We start from the raw sequence: 19,344 nt of genomic DNA, 5'->3' as shown, positions 1-19,344 counted from the left end.
GCAGTGCTAAGTGACACCCCCAGCTGCCTGCTCCCCGTCCCCAACAGAGCACACGCAGGCGCCCGCATCCATCCCAAAGCCAGCATTTATTTGGGCGTGCTCCAGGCTGCGGGGGGGGGGGGTGGGGGGGGGGTAGGGAGTGGGGTGAAACGATGCATGTGGCCATCCCCACACTCCTCACCTACAACTATTTACAACGCCAAGCAATGGGCAGGGTGCTGCAGCACCCATGGGTGCTGGAGTCCATCCCGCTGCAGCCCTGTCTCACCCCTCCTGGATGTGCTCCCACCACGGCACGGGTCCTGTCCCCAGAGGGGGGGGGGGCCGAGTCCACGTCCCCCTGCCTGCAGCCGCCTCACCCAGCTAAATAACTGGAGAGGGGTGGGTGGGGAAACTGAGGCACTGAGGCCAGGGACAGGCTGAGTTTGTTCAGTGCCACCTCTCCCCTGTCCCTGGCTTGTCCCCCACTGTACCCCCCCAAGGGCATCACCCCCTCATGAACCAGGCCCTGGCACCCAGCCCTCGGCGGTGCAAGCTGGGATCCTGGACCCCATGGGGCTTGGGGGGGCAGGGAGGAAGGATGCAGGATGTGCCCCCCCCCCCCCCCAGGTCCTCCGCTCTGCCCGGTGCTGGGAGGTGATGCTCGTGTCACCGAGTGACTATGTACAACCTGCAAATAAATACCGCTGTCAGCAGGGGGGGCCGGGGGGGGGGGACACGCATGCATGCGTGTCTGCCTGCATGTGTGTGTATATATATATTTATATATATTTATTTATTTATAGATATTTTTAATATTAAAAGGGGGGAAAATAGACCACTGTGCTAGCAAAGTCCCTGGCGAGGGGTTCATGTGTGCCCGCAGGTCTCTGGCGGGTGATTCCGGCGGCTCCGTGGCTTCTTCTGGTCCTGCAGCTCCTTGGCTTTGAGGGCAGCCAGTGGCTCGGGGGGGCCAGGGGCCGGGGGCCGCCAGTAGCCCTGGCAGTACTGGTCGAGGAGTCCCAGCTCAGGGCGGCTGAGGAGCTGCAGCAGGTCCTGGTAGCGTGGCGTGGGGGCTCCCGGCAGCCCGGCGGGGGGCACCTCGGCTTGGAGCAGGACGGCGTGGACAGCACGGGCGGCCAGGACGCGGAGCTGCACCCTGGTCACCGTGTGCTTGAAGTTGTTCTCGGTGGCGGTGCAGGAGTAGAGGCCGCTGTCGGAGAGCTGCAGGGCGCGTAGCAGCAAGCCCTGCTCCGTCCGCAGCACCCGGCCACCCTCGGTGCGCAGCTGCGGGGGGGACGAGGGGAGCTCAGCCGGCTGCTGTGGTGCTGCCGGGCCCAGCCCGCGGCACCCGGCTCCTACCTCTTTCCGCCGGTCGCTGTTGTCCTTCTGCAGCAGCCACTTGACGGTGGCCTGCGGTGAGCGTGGCTGGCACTCGAGGAAGGCGGTGCTGCCCTCCACCCCGTACTGCACGGCCTCCACCGCGTTCTTGTTGGCTGCGGTGGCAGGGCATGGCATGGCAGTCCACTCACGTGTGTCCCCACGCCCCACCTCCCTCCTGCACGTATAGCTCTGCCCTGTGCAGCACCAGCCAGGGGTCTGCCTGCTGCCCACCCACCCAGCCCCTGTTAGTGCATCCGTGCACCCACCCATGGTCATCCTCTTCTGAAGTGACCATCCATCCACCTATGCTCTTCCTTCTCCCCAGTGTATCCATCTGTCCGTCCATCCATCCATCCATCCATCCATCTTCAATCTCCAACATTTCTAGTCATTCATCTACCCACTTGTCCATCCGTCTGTGCTCACCTTCTTCCTCAACGTATTCCATCCGTCCCTCCCTCCCTCCTTCCATCCTTCCCTCCCTCCATCCATCCATGCTCGCCTTTTCCCAATATATCCCTCCACAATACATCCATCCTCCTTCAAGGACACCCGCTATCTGGCCATTGCCCACATTCCCCTGCCTCCTACCCTCATGCCCTCCCAGGGACTGCCCCCCATCTGCCTGCCCCTTGCCCCCCACCCCGTGGGGCTGTGCCCCATGCCCCCTCACCATTGGAGTTGTAGCCCCGGCACTGGCGCATGGGGTTGCCGTGTCGGATGTCCTGCCGCCTGCTCCGCCTGCAGGGAGGCAGGAGGTGACCTGGGGAACCTCCTGGGGACCCCCGCACCCCCCCACCCCCAGACTCCCACCTCTTGGAGGATGCCGAGTAGCGGCTGCAGGCCTTGCCGTCCCAGGCACAATAGGGGTCCCGCGCCAGGCAGCAGTCAGCGCAGGCTTCTCCGTACACGTCACACCGGTGCAGGGCCAGGTGGGTCACTCCTACGGCCGAGGACACGTAAAGCTGTTGCTGTTGGGGGGACAGAGAGGACAGGGTAAGATGTTCTCTGGCCGTGTGGCCTTGTCTCCAGCCATGAGGGACCAGCACCAGTTAGCTGCAGCCTCCCAGTGCTGGGAGTGGTGGAGACAGCTCAGCCTGGAGCCACCCAGGGCCAGCTCGCCCTGGGGCCACTTGCAGGCCTCCCTGAAGGCAGCTGCCATGGGATGGTGACAACAGGCAGTGCTGCAGCTGGTGCTGGTCCCCAGCCATGTGCTCTACTCACCCTCTTGGAGGAGATGGTCATCGTCTTGATGGGTGCCGGCACCTAGATTGGGGCAGGAGCGAGGGACATGGAGGGGCCCGGCGTGATGCCAGGTGCCCAAGGTGGGCACCCCAGACCCGCCCTGGGCAGCTGGGGAGGACGAGGGGCCAGCAGGCAGAGGGATGATGCTGCAGGTCCCCCTGAGCTGCCCAAGGGACTGGTTGGTGCCAGCTGCAGGCAAGGGGTGGAATGGGGCACGGCTGGGCTGGGGATACTCAGTGGCAGGAGCAGGACGAGCCAGCCCTTACCTTGAACACCTCAATCTCCTCCAGCATCAGCTCCTCTGTCTCCATGTCGTCCCGGGGCAGCACAATGACTTTCTGCACTGTGCCCCGATCTGCAAGACACCAGGGTGCCTGGATGCTCAGTGCCACCGGCAGGGCACCCGCGCCCTCCCCTCCTAGAAGGGGGTCCCTGATTGGGCCAGGGATGTGGGGAAGGACCCCCCCCGCCGCCCAAGCACATCTTCATCTGCCTCCTTCTGCTGCCATGAGTGCAGTGTGCCACTCGAGTCACTGTTCCCAGCGAGGGGCTGCCACCGCTCAGGGCAGGGGGACAGCTGCTGGGGATGGACACTGGGTCAGGGGAAGGACCAGGATAGAGCACGGTGGCCCTAGGATGGGCAATATGGAAGGGGAAGCACCAAGCTGGAGGATGGTGCCCCCAGAATGGGGAATGGAGCTGGAGAGTTGGGTCTGGGAGATGGGAGGGACCAGGCTGGATGGTGGTGTCCTGGGGTGGGCACTGGGGCAGGGGAAGGGCAAAGCTGGATTGCAGCAACCCCAGGATGAGCAGTGGGACAGGGGAGGGACCAGGACGGATGGTGGTGTCCTAGAATGGACACCAGGGCAGGGGATGGGCCCTGACGCTCACGGGGCGCACGGCACAGGGCTCTCAGCCCCTCGCCCTGCTCCCACGGGGGTGCCAGCAGAGGGCCCTGCACTCTGGCCAGCCCTTGCGGTGCCCATGCCCTCCAAGGCCGCGCTGGAGCATGCTGCGTTCTCTGCGGTGTGCGGCGTGGGTACCTGTGCCCAGGAAAAGCACCTCATAGCGCCCGTCTGCCGCGTCCACCTGGTCGACAGCGATGGTGGTGAAGCGGTAGTTGACGTTGGTGCGCACGACCAGCGGCTGGCGGTGGGTCGGGTACACGGCGTGGTACATCAGCGGGTGCGCGCGCATGAAGTTGATCACCTCGTCGGGGTAGTCCTTGGTTGACTTCATGGAGGGCGTGAAGGTCCCCCCGGGGCACTGCGGGCAGGTGGAATGCAGCGGTGGGGTCCCAGCTGCCCTGGGACAGGCGGAGGCACCGGGTGCCATGCCCACGTGTGCCCGGGGTACTTACAGTGCCTGGCCTGGGGTAGGGCATCTTGCCTGTGTAGGGCATCCACTGGTAGTTGGGGCCCTCCTTGTGCGCGAAGGGCCCGTTGAACACCATGCGGATATCAGCCATGGAGTAGACGCAGACGGCTGAGCCCTTGAACACTGACCTGGCAGGAGGAGTGGCATGGCCTCATGGACCTGCAGCCACCTCCAGACTGACCCCCCCTCACCCCGTGCCCACCTCAGCATCCCCAGGACCCCCACCCACCTTGGCAGGAGCCCCCTAGCCCCAGGGACCGCCATGCCACAAGGGCACTGTGCTCACCCCGATGCAGAGAAGACGGCGTAGATAACGGGGTTCTTGGTGTCCTGTGTCTGCTGGATGAAGACGTCCTCTTGGGACAGAAGGAAGAGTGTGTCACCACCAAGGGATGGGCAGGGACCCCTTGCCGTGGTGCCGGGTGGGAGGGAGGACGGTGTGGGAGCAGTGCCTCGCTCCTCTCCCAGCCAGGGCCAGCAACGGGACTCCCAGACCTCCCAAAGAGAAGGGGCACCGTGTCCCCTCCCCAGGCTGCCCTGAAAGCCTCCAGGGGTGCAGAAGGACCACCAGGGTGACCCAGCCCCCTCCCACAGCGCCCACGTGCTCACGGAGCTCATCAAAGTGCGTCTCAATCCCATCAGGTCCCGGCACTGAGCAGACGAGACGGGCCTTCAAGAAGGTGCTCCACTTGTTCACCAGGCAGCAGTGGCCCCCATCGTCGTTCTGCGGCACAGGGACGATGCTCAGCCCGGCGTGGCTCGGCACCGGCACCCTGCCCGTGCCACTGCTGCCCCGCCGCACGCACCAGGCAGATGCGCCCGATGCGGGAATAGACCCCCGGGCTCATCGGGGCATCAGCGGACTTCTCGCGGAAGAAGAAGTAGAGTTTGTCATCGTTCCTCTCGCTGCTGTCGGGGATGAGCTGGGCACGGATGAAGGCTGGGTCTGCAAGGGCACGGGGCAGTGCCGTCAGCCTGGGGGCACCCCCAGCCCCCCGCTCCTGCAGAGCCACAGGCGTGGTGGCATGGGGAGACCTGCCAGGTCTCTCCAGCGGTCATCGGCTGGGGGGTCCACGCTGGATGGTGGGAAGACTCTCCTTGCCATCCATCAGCCCGTGCCCCGCCGGTGCTGACAGCTCCCCCTCTTCGATCCCTGCCCCGGCAGCTCCCAGGCCCAGCAGGACCATCCCATCTGCTCTGCTCTGTTTACTCAGCTGCTGCCCTGGGGCTGGGGGTGCTCCACGGGGGCAGGAGGAGCGCTTGGGGTCACTGACTGCAGGCGACACGGTTGAAAGCTCAGCCCTGCGGAAACCCACGCACAGGCTCCAACAGAGACAGCCCTGCTGGATGCTCCCACCACACTGCAAAGCCCCAGGCATGTCTGTCACCATGCCCCATGCAGGTATCCCTCTATCCATCTGCCCTAGATTTCCATCCATCCATCCATCCATCCATCCATCCATCCCACGAGCCATCCCACATGCATCCATCCACCCAACGAGCTATCCCCCATCCATTCATCCACCCATCCATCCATCACTCACCCATCCATCATCCATCCACCCACCCATCCATCACTCATCCACCCACCCATCCATCCATCCACTCATTCACCCACCCAGCCGTCCATCAGCCACCCACCCATCATCCATCTGCCCACCTATCCACCCACCCACGCATCTGTCCATCCATTCACCTGGCATCCATCCGTCCATCACCTACCCATCTGTCCCCCATGCCTGCACGCATCCATCGCCTGTCCCACACCACCACGCATGCACCTGCCCACACTGGCTACCGTCTCTGCACGGGGAGGACACAGTGTGACACACTCCATCTTATCTCTAAGGCTGGAGCCATGGGGTCCCTGAGGAACCTGGGCCAATGCCACCCCCTACCAACCATTGAGCCAGCGTGAATTGTACTGGTCCGTCCTCATGGCCGTCTGCTTGCCCATGGTGCGGAAGATGGCTGCGTCGGTGCCCATGAAATCAATGTATACGCCGGCATAGAGCTCTTCATCTGCAGATGGGGGGGCAGAGGTCAGCCAGCCCCCAGACACTCCTGTCCACCCGCCTTCTCCCACTGCCCCCAGGCTCCATCCAGCCCTGGCCAGGAGTCACCAGGTCACCAAGAAATGCATCCCGGAGAGCACTGGAGGATGTGACTGGTCTGCAAGGAACCACCAGTCTGCAGGACTGGAGCCAGCCAGGTGCCCAGTGCCACCACTCGCGGCAAGGGTGGCAGGAGCCGGAGCCCAGCTTCTCGGGGCCACGCGGGGAGTGCTCCCTCTGCCCATCCACGGGCCTTGGGGAGCCACAGGACTCACTTATTAATGCAGAGACGGTGTCCACCTTGGGGTCATAGGAACACTTCCCTTTGCCCGACTCCAGCTTGTCTGGCTCCAGGTAGAAGATATAATCCTGGGGAAGGAAGCAGAACAAGGAGCTTGTGACATTTTCCCCCTCTGTCCCCGTGGCACCTTCTGAAGCAGAAGCCTCCTCGGGGTGGAGCACAGTGGCCACCAACGCTGCCCGCTGAAGATGAATGTGACGGGACCACAGCGGTGTCTGTAGGACTCCTGAGAAGCCGAGGTCTCCAGGAAGTGCTCCGCAGGTGTTGCTGGATGCTGCTCTGTGCCCTCCGCCACGCGGGTCTGTCACTGCTCGTCTTGGACAGGATGAACGCGGGGCGCTCCCTAGAGCCGCTTCGTGGCCCACTGGCACGAGGGTGGCCCGGCCATCGCGGGGCTGCTGGGACCATTGGCATCGCGCTGACTCCAGCCACTGGTGGGCAGGGCTTGGCTGCAGGCACAGCTTGGCTGCCAGACCTGGCAAGGAACTCGGCCCATGTCCTGGCAAGGACCCATCTTCCACCAGCATCCACCACGAGCTTTGGGGCCAGCTACCCCGCACTGCCAGGAGCCGCTCTCTCCGCTGTCACCACTGCCCTCCGCAGGCCACCACACCCCCGTGCCAGGGCGAAACACAGCCTGCCTCCCACAGACCACACAGAACCTCCTGCCCTGCTGGCCAGGAAACCCTGAGTGTTCCCAGAACACAGCTCTGAGGACAGGGCGAAGCAGCACCAAGCTGGCACCCAACGGGCACCCTGGCACGGCCGTGCCTTGGGTGGTATGGTCCCTGCACAGCAGGAGGGGCTGGGGGGATAAGAGGGTCACTGCAGAGCACCTGGGCTCTGGGAAGGGCAGGCCAGGCCAGGGACACTCGCCAGAGGGATGCTACCCACAGGGACACTAGCCATAGGGACACTAGCCACAGGAACACTAGCCATGGGGACACTAGCCATGGGGATACTGGCTGTGGGGATACTGGCCATGAGGATGCCAGCCAGGGGGATATTGGCCATGGGGACACTAGCCATGGGAATGCTAGCCATGGGGATACTGGCCATGGGGATGCTGGCCATGGGAGCACTAGCCATGGGGATGCTAGCTGTGGAGATGCTAGCCATGGGGATATTAGCCATGGGAATGTTAGCCGAGGAGACGCTAGCCATGAGGATGCTAGCTATGGGGACATCAGCCATGGGAACGTTAGCCATAGGGATGCTAGCCATGCGGACGCTAGCCATGGGGACACTAGCCATGGTGACACTAGCCATGAGGATGCTCTACATGAGCACACTTGCTGCAGGGATGCTCGCCGCAGGGATGCCAGCTGTGGGAGGTTCTTCCTCTCCCATCCTCTCCCTCTGCAAGACGTCCTCTCGCCAGCTCCTCCTGGCACCCGGGGGCAACCAGGGCACCCAGCCCAGCACCCAGAGGCAGGCATGGGCCTGCTGGGACGGCCCCGCTTCCTCCAGCCCCATCGCTGCACCACATCTAGGTTACCTCCTTACCCTGCCTGGCACCGGCACCAAGACCTCTCTGGGGACAAGCCCTGGTGGTGCCACGTCACCCTCCCCGCCAGCAGGCTGCAAGCCCTCGCAGGTGTGTGCTGAGCACTGCTGTGTCCCCCACGGGCAATGGGGGAGAAGTGGTTCAAGCCCCCGGCACGGGGCAGGAGGTGCCTGCAGCTGCCGCGATGCTGGTGGCTGAGAACATCAGGCTGTCCCCCCCGAGCTGACAGGGATGTTCCCTTTGGAGAGGAGGAGATGGGGCAGAGGGACGCATGGGCAGGATGGGGCAGGGACAGGGACAGGGAGGACCCAGGCTGGGGGCCCCACGCCCATGCGCTGACCCATGTTAGTCCAAGGCGGGGGGGACACTGTCAGAGCAGGCTGGATGCTGGCTGTCTCCAGGAGAAGATGGGGACACCACCACCTCCCCGAGCCTGCCGCCCACTCTGGTGGAACGAGGCCCTCTCCCCAGGCAGGGCAAAGCAGATGGATGCTGGCAAGGCAGCTGCTCAGCGACACTTTTGTAGACCCTACCAAAACACCTCCTGCACATGGCCGTCCCGAGTCCCCTGCCTCTGTGGACAATCGGATTTGAAGGGACACAGCGAGTCCAGAGATGGGAAAAGCCAGCAGTGGAGGCTGGGGGAGGACTGCCATCCCTGACAGTGTCCCCTGCTGGGACGCGTGCGAGGAGGAAGGAGTTAGTGAGAGCAGGAGGGGGGAGATGCCGGGCCGTTGCTGGAGAATGCTTTGCAGAGAGGAGGGGAGGCAGCAGGGCGGGGGGGGCACGGTGACAGACCCCCAACCCGGGAGCTGCTGGTGGGAAGGAGAAGGAGCCCGCGGCTCCGGTGCGCCCGGGGAGAGGTGGGCACAGCTGCGGCGGGCTCCCAGACCCGTTCCCACCTTGCTTTCTGCCGGTCTTGGGCTGCGGGGGCCGTCGGCGGCTCTGCTTTCCCGGCCTCCCGGAGGGACGGGCTGGCTCGGCGGAAACCCCTGGGGAAAAGGAGCAGGGCAGAGAGTTAGCGCCGGGGGGGGGGAGAGGGTCCCCCCGGGCTGGGGGCTGCAGGATGGCTCTGGCAACCCCTGTCCCCACAGCACAGTGCTCTTCACTGGCTCCACACGCAGCCGGAGGGGACGGCAGCAGCCTTGTCCCCAGGGCTATCATGCTGTCCTTGACTGCGTGGGCATCCTTGGTCGTCCTCGAGTGCTGCAGCACCCACAAAATGTCACTGACGGTCCCAGACCGGGGTGGTTTAAGCCACGTCAGCCTCTCCCTGCACCAGTCCTGGGGGGCACTGGGGCAGCCCCCGTCCTTGTCTGGCACCACACGCCTCCCTCGGCTTGGCTCGCCGAGCCCGACCTGCTCCACGTGGACAAGATGAGGATGCGGCCGGGGGCTGGGGGTGATGCGAAGCTGGGGCTGCCCCCGTGGCAAGCAGAGCCCCCCGGCCACCCTTGCAGTGTGCCACAGCGGTCACCCTGAAACCGCTTCTTCCACTGCACGTCCAACCCAACGGGGCTCCGACACCACTCTCTTGGGTTACTCCACGGTCATCAGGGCAAGGTGACGTTGTTTTCCCTTGCTGGCAGCCGAGCGTCCCACGGCGCATGCCACCGCTGTCCCTGCTCACCCGTGGCACCGGACCACCACGCTCCTCCTTGCAAAATGCCAATGCTGGCATGGAGTCAGGCGTCTTCTCCATCTGCGCCACGGGGTCCCCGTGAGCCAGCACATCCCTCGCGGCGGGGCAGGAGGGCACGTCAGAGCGGAGCCCGCGCCGGGTCCAGCCGATCCAGGTGTGAAGAGGAGTCCTCAGTCTGCAGAGGTGGCTTGGCCACGCTCAGCATCGCCCCACCGGCGCTCAGCGTGTCGCTGCCCCCCGAGCCCCCTGGTGTTGGCCCCGGGACCTGCCTGGCAGCAGGACCGGCCACAGCCCCCGTCCCTCCCGCCCCTCACCTGCGCTTTGCGCCCGCGGTTGACGAAGGCGCAGATGGGGTTGTAGGCGCCAGTGCCGCACACGTAGAGGTGGGTCCGGTTCCAGGGCTGGATCAGGCGGATGAAGTTACCACACTCCCCCTGGGAAGAAAAGGATGGGGTGGCAGCCACGCAAAGTGGCACTGTGCATGGGCTGGCACAGAACACATGCTGGTGTTGGGCATGAGCTGGCATGGGTCATGGCTCTGGCACGCCTGGGGGCACAGCTCTGCCAGGGGGATGAAGCCACGTGGGGAGCTGTGCCTCCTGCTCCCCCATGAAGGCTCCCCTGGACGTGCCTGGCACAGAAGGGATGGCAGGACACGGTGACACCTCCGAGTGCCGCCCCTGTCCCAGCACACCCAAGACACGGCAGACCCCGGGGATGCCTTTTCCAAGGGAGGACATGATGGCACGAATTCCCCTCAGCGTGGTGGCCACCAACCCCTCTGCCGCTACCAGAAGGGGGCTCACAGTGGACACGAAAGCCCCAGGGACGGCTGGAGTCACCAACAACACAGGGACTCGAAAGCCACCGGAGACCCAAGCAGGGCCTCGGAGCAGGACACCAGCTCCGGAGACAGGGTGGGAGCAGCAGGGGCAGCTTGGCGGGCGCTGGTCGCACTTACGTTGCTGTTCTTGCCTGACAGGATGCACTCCTCAATCCTCTGCGGGGGGGCAGGCCAGTGGATCTGCAGAAACACAGGAGATGGGGAGTGCGGGGCTGCCGGCCTGCCCTGTCCCCTCCCAACCTCAGCACCACCATGCAGGACCCTTGGGACACCCAGCCCCACGTCCCCGCCGGGTCCCCAGCCCTCCGTCCCGAGCGGCGGCAGCTTACAATGAGGGGCTCGCGGTTGATGTCGTGCAGGTCCAGTGAGAGGACGTAGTCCTTGCTGCCCACGTACATGCGGTCATGGTCCTCGTCCTTCAGCAGGATGCGGTAGTCGCTGGAGTTGAGCAGGAAGTTGAAGAAGTGCGCGGTGCCGGTGGCCTTCAGCTCTGCAGGGCGCGGGGCAGCACGTCAGCACCCTGCCGGTGTCAGCACCCGGCCCCAGCGCCACGGAGCATCCAGCCCTGCCAGCCTGGCTGGGGACACCGGCTGGCACGGGGGACACTGGCTGGCACGGGGGCGAGCCGGGACGGGGGCGAGCTGGGATGGCCAAGGGTGGCCAGGACACGGGGCAGCGCCGAAGGCCAGCCCCCAGTAGCAGAATGGGGATGCCCACTGAGACAGGGCATGAAGGGGGCTGGTTGTCCCAGCCAGGAGCCTGCGGCTCCTGAAATCTCTGGCATCAGCACTGTCCCCCTGCTCCAGTCCCCTGTTGAAGTGTCCCCACGTCCCAACCCCTAGGACAGGGGAGCAGGGACCCAAAAGAGATGACTGCTGGGTGTGTGGGGGGGGACAGATCCCCCCCACCCCGCGCCCCCCTTTGGGAGTTATTTTTAGCCTGAGTGTGGGAGAAACGAGTGAAAGAGGATAATGAGGGTCATGAATATTCACAAGTGCAGCGAGGCAGCCAGATGGAAGGCAGAAGTGCTGCAGATGATGTGGGACGGTGCCAAGGACCACACGGCAGGGGCAGGGCACCGGCGAGACGGGGGGTGGGGGTGGCAGAAGGAGGAATGCTGCTCCCCCTGCCCCCCCCCCCACCTCCCTGCCCCCATCCCCAGTGCCATGCAACCCCCAGCACCCGCAGAGCACAAGGGGCTGGGGTGGGTCTGCCGCTACCCCCCCAGGGATGCCACCTGTGCCGGGTGCTGCTCCCTCGGGAGGTGCCGCCCCGAGGGCACGCCACCAGCATCCATCGGAAGCCAACTCCACCAGATGCCAGAGCCGGCTGGCGTGTGATGGGTGCTGCGGGTGGCCCTGTGGGGCTGGGGACAGCCCCCCGGCCTCCCCTCCCCGCAGGGCAGGCACGCACGCAGCGCTGGGTCTGCTCCGGGAAGGAGCGAGCTGGCTTCCAGGCACGGCCGGGCACGGAGCCAGCGGCCGGCGGCCGCTCCTGGCCAGGATGCCGAGCGCCTGAGACCTCCCCGACCCTCTGCTCCCGAGTCCCGCGGGGCGCTGGCCGCGTCCCAGCGGTCCCCTCCCATCCCAGCACCTCCAGGACGTGGGGGGAGGATCTCCCCTGATCTGCTTGGGGAGGGGGAGCCTCCGGGTAGGGGTGCTCGCCCACCCCTGGGGATGCCCGTCGGGGATGGGGGGGGGGGGTGACGTGACGCGGCCCCATCCTGCTTTGGGAAACAGCACCACAGGAGGCGGCACCCCCACGCCCCAGCGATCACGGCGGGGGGGCTGCACCCCTGCGGTGCTGCCCACAGCCCCGTGACACCAAGGGCACGCACGGCCCCTCGCTCTGCCGCTGACGGGCAGGTGGGTGAGCCCCCCCATGGCCTCCGACCTCCGGCTCCGAGGGGCCCCCTGGCCCCCAGCTGGCAGGGATCCGGAAGAGCCAGCTCGTTAGCGGACACACCTGATGAGCACACCCCGCTCCCGCCTGGCCCTGAGCTTAATCCCCTTTTAATTGCCTGCAGGCCCCTGCCTGGGGGCGAGCCCCCCCCAGCTGCCCCTTACCCGCACAGGTGGCCTCCCTGGGGACAGGGGGACCAAGCCCCCTGGCGCGGCACCGCAGGGAGGGCTGCTCAGCGCCCCAGCCCTTCTTGCCCCACGGGCCTCGTGGTGTCACCTTGGTGTCACCTCTCCATCGCCGTTACGTGGCTGGGAGCACGAGATTTAACGACCCCAGCCCACCAGAGATTTAACGACCCCGGCCCACCAGCAGCCACAGGAGATGCCAGCAGCCCAGGAGCCGGCCCGCTGAGTCGTGAGAAGCCGGGAGCAGCGCAGCCCCATCACACGCTCTGTAAAGCCCAGTTCCCCTCGGTTTTGTCCCATATTTACAGCTCTTCCTCGCACCTAGCGGCTGCCACCCACGCGGCCAGGCGCGTGCCCTTGTCCCAGCCAGGAGGAAGGAGCTGTCCCCAGCTCCGAGGGGACAGCAGTGGGGTGGCACGGACCCCCGTGCGCCATGGTCGTGGTCCCTGAAGCACAGGTGAGGTTTTGCAGGTCCCTAAAAAGCAGAACTGGGCACACCCCAGGGGTGGGGGACTGGTGCAAAGGGTTAATCCCATTAGGGACAGGGCGGCCACCTCCCCAGGTGCTCCATCAGCCCATCCACTGCGCCTGCGAAACCAATTACACCCGATCTCACCTAATTAGTTTCTAATTACGGGCTTGTAGTGCATTCAACATAATTAGCATGTAAATTACACGCCGTGTTTATATTCAATAACCGCTCTGCCCGCTCCTGGCAGCAGAGATGACGGTGCCTTTTGGGAGCCCTTTTCTTTATTTTAATCTGGGGGAATGAATTTAATTCACGTGCCGACAGAGCCGCCCGGCTGCGCTGCGATGCCTGCACCAGTCCCCGGGGCGTGGAGACAGCTGGGGAAAGGCAGAGTGGCCCCAGCGGGGCAGGGATCAGTGCGGGGCCGTGCCAGGATCAGGGCCAGACGCAGTGCGATGCCGGCAGCTGGGGGCACGGCCGCTTCCCACGGACCTGCTCAGAGCCTTTTGCCCTGCCTGCTCCCCGCGTTTTGGGGAGGTTTCCTCAATTTCCCCAAATTTTTGCAGGCTGCTTTGCGGGTGCTGCCTTCCGGGGAGGGTTGAGGGCCCAAACCAGGCTGGGACAGGGACCAGGGGACCAGGGTGGGTCTGGATTTGTCCCCATTTGTTGTTATTGGGGCTGATCAAAGAGCCGGGTGGGTTGCCTTATGAAAGCGGAATTGCTTATTTGTTTGAGCATCACTTCGCTACCCCTTGATGGGTTATTTATGATGTAATTAAGCTAATTACATGTAATAAGAGAGTTTCCGTGGCCCCGAGCCAAGCTCTTTTCCCATTTAACCGACTCACAGGTGGTAGGGAGCCGAAGGAGCCCGACGGGGGCTCGGAGATGAAATGGCTCCGGCTCCCGCGCCACCGAGCACGGTGGCTGCCAGCGCTGCTCGCTGTGCCCGTGAGACACTCGCAGCCCCCTGGGGATGGGTCCCGGTCCTCTCTGTGACAGGTGCCGCGGCACCCGGTCAAGCCCCGCATCAAAGCGGCCAGCTCCAGATTTGGGCACAGTCCAAAAAAAAAAAAAAAAAAAAAAGAAAGCTTTTTTTTTTTTTTTTTGTCAGCCAAAACGCTGATTCATCCCCAGCCAAGAGGGAGCGGGGTTTTGGAAAGCCTCGCTGAAAAATGACCCCTGGAAACCTACTCAGCGAGAGCCGCCGCCACGCACCGCCTTCACTGCTCCGTGGTTTTGGGAAATCTTGGTTCCCCCAGCCCTGGGAGCAGCCGGCCCCGGCGCTGCGCGGGAGCGCCGCGCGTTTTTCCAGGCAATTTGCTGCCCGCCAAAAAGGCGGCGGGGAAGGAAGCAGCTCAGATTGCTCCAGGTAGGGGGCCGGCGGCGGATCCTGCCACATTTTTCAAGGCAGTTGGATCCTTCCCCTTCTTCCAGCGGTATCAAATTCAGGACCGTTCACCGCCGGTGCTTTTGGGGGGGAAAAAAAAAAAAAAATATCGGAGGAAGGGCAAAATACCAGAGGGAGGAGGCAGTGGGCGAGGGGACAGGGCGCTGCGGGAGCCTGGTGCGTCCCCGGAGCTGGCTGTCCTTGTCCCTGCCCGCGCGTCCCCCCCATCTGGCCGTGTTTATTTGAAGCCGCCGGCATCACGCGCGTCCCACAGCTGCAGCAGCTTAGGCGGGCGCCTGGGCGGCCCCAGCCCCCGGCCCCCCTCCGGCCATCTGCCACTGGCAGCCCGCGGCGGGCATGCGGCGTCCCAGGACACGGGCAGGGAAACTGAGGCAGGGAGCGGGCGGCAGCGCGGTCCCGCTCCAGGACGTGTTTTTTTTTTATTATTATAATTTTTTATTTAAAGTGATTTATTATTTTTTTTCCCCCCCACTCAGATGGGGGAAATAGGTGGGAAGGAGCGGAACCGCCCTGCTGCCCACCCAGCCCTTCCCGCTGCCCGGGTGGGACGGTGACCCCGCCGGCTGGGATGGTTCCCAGAGGTGACAGCCGTGACCGCCGGGGACAGCGGCTCCCTTTTGAAGCCCAGCCCGGGGCTCTGACCCCACAGGCGCCCCGTGGCGCTGTGCCTTCCTCCCCGCATCACCGCCGCTGAATCACCGCCACCTCCCGCATCCTCTCCCCATCACCTCCTGGGAAAGCCCAGCCCGGGGAGCTGACGTCCTCGGTGCCCGAGCCCACCCGGCCCGGAGGAAACCGGAGGAGAGGGGGGCAGCAGGATGCGCCCGGGAGAGGGGGAAATTGCTAGCAAGAAGATGATTAAAAATATCCACCCTATTTCTGGCCAGCACAGAGCAGAGAGCCGGGAAGAGCTGTTGGCAAAACAGAGCCACTCCGCGGCCTCTCCCTCTTCCAGGGAAGCACGGGACCGCGCTGTTCTTTCCATGCTGGCCACCTTCCTGCCCGGCCACCGCGGCCGTGGGGACGCCGGTACAGGAAAGCCTTGACAGGGAGGACGGGCAGCGGAGCCGCAGGGTCCCCACCGGTCCCACCCCAGGGCAAGGGACGCAGGCACCAGCCCCTTGACACCGCAGCCTTTCCTTTTTTTTTTTTTTTTTTTTTTTTTTTCCCTTTCCCCTAAGCACTACGAGCACAATTTAGTAGAGGATGACGCAGGCCCCCGGGAGCTGCGACGAACGCCACTTCCTCCCCAAGCGAGCGATAACAAGCGAGGCAAACAAACCCGGAGATGCTCCCGGCGCTGGCCGGGCTCCAGGCAGCGCGTCTGAGGCTGGGGGGGGGGACACACGGGGGTGCCGCCAGCCCCCCCAGCACTCCGCAGGACCACATCCAGCCCCGGCAGCAATGCTCCGGCCTCCGACGGGCAGCTCCGGACAGAAGGATGCTGCGGGCGGCGGTGGCACCCGAGCCTGCCTCAGCCCTGTCCGCTTCCCAGGGCTGTCCCTGGGGGCACGTCCCTGTCCCTGTCCCCATCCCAGCAGCGGCCCCAGCCCTGCCTGAGGCCCGTTCTCCTCCGCTGGAGCTGCTGCAGGAGCGGGGCTTGGGAAGGGACGGGAGACATGTCTCCGAGACCCCACAGGTAGTGGGCCGGGGCTGAACGTGCGCGTGAAGGACCCAATCCCACGGCATACCCGGCCCAAGCCGTGCTTATTCGGGATTAATTTGGCTGCCTGGGGCTTGCCAGGTGGCCGCATAGCAGCGACAGGCGTTAACGCGCACCGTGCCAGGCAGCAGGAGCAGGTCCCCGGCTTCCCTGGGAGCCTTCCTGCGGGACAGAGTGGGGCAAGGATGTGGACCCCTGCCTCAAAGCACCCCGCTCCCTTCTGCCAGCTGGGGCACCCCAACGCCCCTGACCTACCTGCAGCCCGGGGGGGACACGAGGACGTCCCTGCGCCGGGGTAAGGATGTGTCTGCAGGTGGAAAACAGCAGCACGGCCTCCGAACGCCCCGGCCTTGCCCTGGCAGCAGCCAAAACCCCTCCCGCGGTCTCCTCCAGGCAGCAGGCAGCCCTGCCGGGTCGCGGGGTGCCTGCGGGACCCGGCTCAGCCGCACAAGCAGCAGCCAGCCCCGCTCCGGGCAGGAATCGCTCCCTTGCCTCTCGCCCGGGCTTGTCCCCTGCCTCTTCATACCACAGATTTTCGTGCTGAGGCCAACCTTCACCTCCAGCAGCCCACCCTGACCCGCCAGGGGTTGCGGCTGGTGCCCTCCGCTGCTTCGCTCTGCAACACCCGGGGGGGCTCTGCCGGCCCCAGCAGGCGGGGGGGCTGCAAGGAAGCGGCTGCAGCCCCCCAGGACCCTGTAAGCAGCCACCGGAGCCCATAAGCCCCCCGGACTGCAGGGTGGGGAGAGCCGGGCGCATACCCAAGCCCTGACCGGGAGAGCCCGTTCTGGGGGGGTCCCCGGGGTGCAGAGTCTGAAGAGACGAAGAGTCTGAAGAGACGCCCCCCCGGGACGCAGGGAGGAGGGTGCGGGCACCCCGGCCCCCAGCCCCGCTCCGTCCATCACCTCTCCCAGCACAGGCTGGGAGCATGAAACTGGATCCATCCCACCGCCCCCCCCAGGGTGAGTCAGGAAGCACCCACACCCCCTGGTACCGAAGGGTTAACCCCTTCCCCCCCCCCCCCCCAATCCCCCCGGCTCCCTGCCAGCTCCAGGCATTAATACCAGCTTGGGGTTGGCGTCAAGCTGCTGTCTGGCCCCGCCAGCCACCGCGCTCCACGCTGGGGCTCCCCGCGCCCAGCCACGGAGCCCCTCCAGACGGAGGGAGGGCACCCAGCCATGTGCTGGGGGGGGGACGGCACAGGAACCCCACAGGGACGCGGATCCCAGTGGGATTTCCCAGCAAGGAGATGCCCACAGAACGGTGGCCCCATGAAGGGCTCCAGGGGTCACCTCCCCCCCTCCCCTTACCCCCCCCCCCCCCCCGCCTGCTGCTCTTACCTTTGAAGGAGAGCTGCACCCTGGGGGTGGCAGGCACGTAGTCCTTGGCGTGGGCGGCCCGCCAGCCCAGAGTCAGCAGGGTGGCCCAGAGGAGGACGCTGACCACAGGCATGGTGTGCACACGCCGGGGTCCCAGGGCACGGGGCTGTCCGGGGTGGGGGGGCGCGCCTGCCGGAGAAGGCACAGGAGGGTGGACGTCAGTTCAGGATGCCGTAGGACGGAGCGGTGTCGGGTAGACAAAGCCGGCATGCCGGTGTCCCCGTCCTCGCGCAGGTCCCCTCCCAGAGCTGCAGCACGAGCCTGGAGGGAGAAGGCAGAGACCCCGCAGTGCCCACCCAGCCCGACCCCACCGGCAACAAGCGGGGGCACCCTCCCCATGGAGGGGGAAGCAAGCCCAACGTCCCCCACCGCGCACATCGCCCGTCCGCACATCTCATCATCTAGGAAGGGCCCCAGAGGGCGAGGGGGGGGCAGGTGGCAGCCAAGCCCCACTCTGCAGCCTGGGAGGGGGCAGAAATGGGGGGGCTGGCTCACCCCCAGCTGCGGGCACAACGCCAAGCTGCAGGGCGAGGCGAGCGCAGCAGCGAGCACTGCGGCACGCTCCCGCTTCGCCCAGGTGAGGAGCATCCCCCCCCCGCACCCCCCTGCTCCCCAGGGGTCCCATCCCCATCCCTCCTGCCCCCCCATCTCCTCCCAGCCCCAAGCAAAGGCGCAGCGAGCAGAGCCGGGATCAAATCTTTCCAACATGAGGGAAATCTGGACTTCATTATTCTGAGAACGAACACACACACCAAAAAAGAAAAAAAAAAAAAAAAGGATTTTTTTTTCATAAATAAAGAGGGAAAAAAAAAAAAAGCCCTGCCTGTGTGCCAGGCAGCTGGACTCCCTGGGGCTCCGGCACGGAGCAGAGTCCGCCAAGCTGCCTCCAGCAAGCCACACACGCACCCGGCTCAGCACGCTGCTCACGATGTCCCCAGAGCCTGGGGACCGTGCCCCTGGCGTGCGTCCCCCTCCTGAGGTGACCAGGGTGACCAAGCATCGTCCCCATGCACTCCAGAGCCTGGCTTTAGGATTTCGGAGGCATCTGGCGGGAAGTCCCACATCTGGGGCGGGGGCTCGGCCACCTGGGAGTGCCCGGGGTCTCTGGGTGGCGGGGGGGAGAGCACTGCCTGTCCCCTGGGGATGTGCCCTGCAGGGCTGCGACATCGTAGACCCACCTGGGGCCAGGCAGGCTGGACGGGCAGGCGGATGGCCACCGGCCCCCGAGCATGGCTGCCCCAGAGCAAGTCACACCGGGAGAGGGACGGGGACCCAGTCCCCGACGCGAGGCGGTGGTACCCCCGGGCTCCTGCCCCGCACGGGGCGAGGGCAGCGGCTGCAGCGCCGGTGGCCAGGGACGGAGGGGATGTGCGAGGGGCGGCCGGGCTGTGCGGAGAGGAGCTGCCTCTCCCCAGGGCTCCATATTTTTCTCACTATTGCCTTTGGAGCCGGTAAATATTTAGATTTGCTCGTCTCCCTGCGCGCACACCCAGCTCCGCTCCATTGTGCTGGCATTCGGGCCCCGGCCAGGCCCCCGCCGCCCGCCCGTTCCCAGGTTCTGCCCTGGCCATCACCGCGGTGCCCCCTGCAGCCGGGGCAGGCGGGGACCCCCGCTCCTCCGCCAGCTAAACCCACAGTTGGTTGCAGTTAAAGAGCCCCCCTCCCCAGCAGCCGCCCCCCCCCCCCCCTCCCCGGGCAGCTTTTCGGAAATAATTCTGGCAAATCCCACTCTTGCACTTGGATGGAGCTGCGTACGCGTCAGAGACAGGGAGCGAGATGGCAAACAAAGGAAAAGAGGGAGAGGAGGGGAGAGGAGAGAGCGCACGGCAAGGAGGGGAGGAAGGGGACGGCGGCGAAGGGGGAGCCTGGGGAGGGCCGGGGGCGCCGAGGCTGGGCGAGAGGAGGCCGATCCCGAGGGGGCAGCGGGGGAAACGGCTCCGGCCAGCGCACCTCGGCCGGGAAACCTTCACCTCCAGGGTCATCTGCGCTCCGGGGAAACTGGA

General features: G+C 65.4%; 1 protein-coding gene across 3 annotated transcripts; it reads right to left on the bottom strand.

The window, feature by feature from the left end:
• Positions 1 to 835: 835 nt before the first annotated feature.
• On the bottom strand, positions 836 to 17,433 carry SEMA3F (semaphorin 3F). 3 transcript variants are annotated; one of them, XM_035546607.2, is made up of 18 exons: positions 17,303 to 17,433; positions 10,662 to 10,822; positions 10,450 to 10,512; positions 9,803 to 9,922; positions 8,749 to 8,838; positions 6,314 to 6,407; positions 5,887 to 6,006; positions 4,791 to 4,930; positions 4,594 to 4,708; positions 4,271 to 4,340; positions 3,968 to 4,112; positions 3,651 to 3,873; positions 2,874 to 2,962; positions 2,587 to 2,628; positions 2,176 to 2,333; positions 2,036 to 2,103; positions 1,342 to 1,475; positions 836 to 1,266 (listed from the first exon to the last, which is right to left on the bottom strand). In XM_035546607.2, the coding sequence occupies exons 1-18, from the start codon at positions 17,412 to 17,414 to the stop codon at positions 850 to 852; spliced, it is 2,361 nt and encodes a 786-aa protein (XP_035402500.1). In that variant the 5' UTR covers positions 17,415 to 17,433; the 3' UTR covers positions 836 to 849. The 3 variants fall into 3 exon arrangements, with proteins under 3 accessions (XP_035402500.1, XP_050568663.1, XP_035402501.1); XM_050712706.1 differs by lacking the exon at positions 17,303 to 17,433 and adding an exon at positions 16,221 to 16,290; XM_035546608.2 differs by lacking the exon at positions 8,749 to 8,838.
• Positions 17,434 to 19,344: the final 1,911 nt, after the last annotated feature.

Source organism: Cygnus atratus, chromosome 10 (assembly GCF_013377495.2).
Source record: "Cygnus atratus isolate AKBS03 ecotype Queensland, Australia chromosome 10, CAtr_DNAZoo_HiC_assembly, whole genome shotgun sequence".
NCBI lineage: Eukaryota > Metazoa > Chordata > Aves > Anseriformes > Anatidae > Cygnus > Cygnus atratus.
The sequence above is the reverse complement of the archived record's forward strand: the minus strand, read 5'-3'. Positions and strand labels throughout refer to the sequence as shown.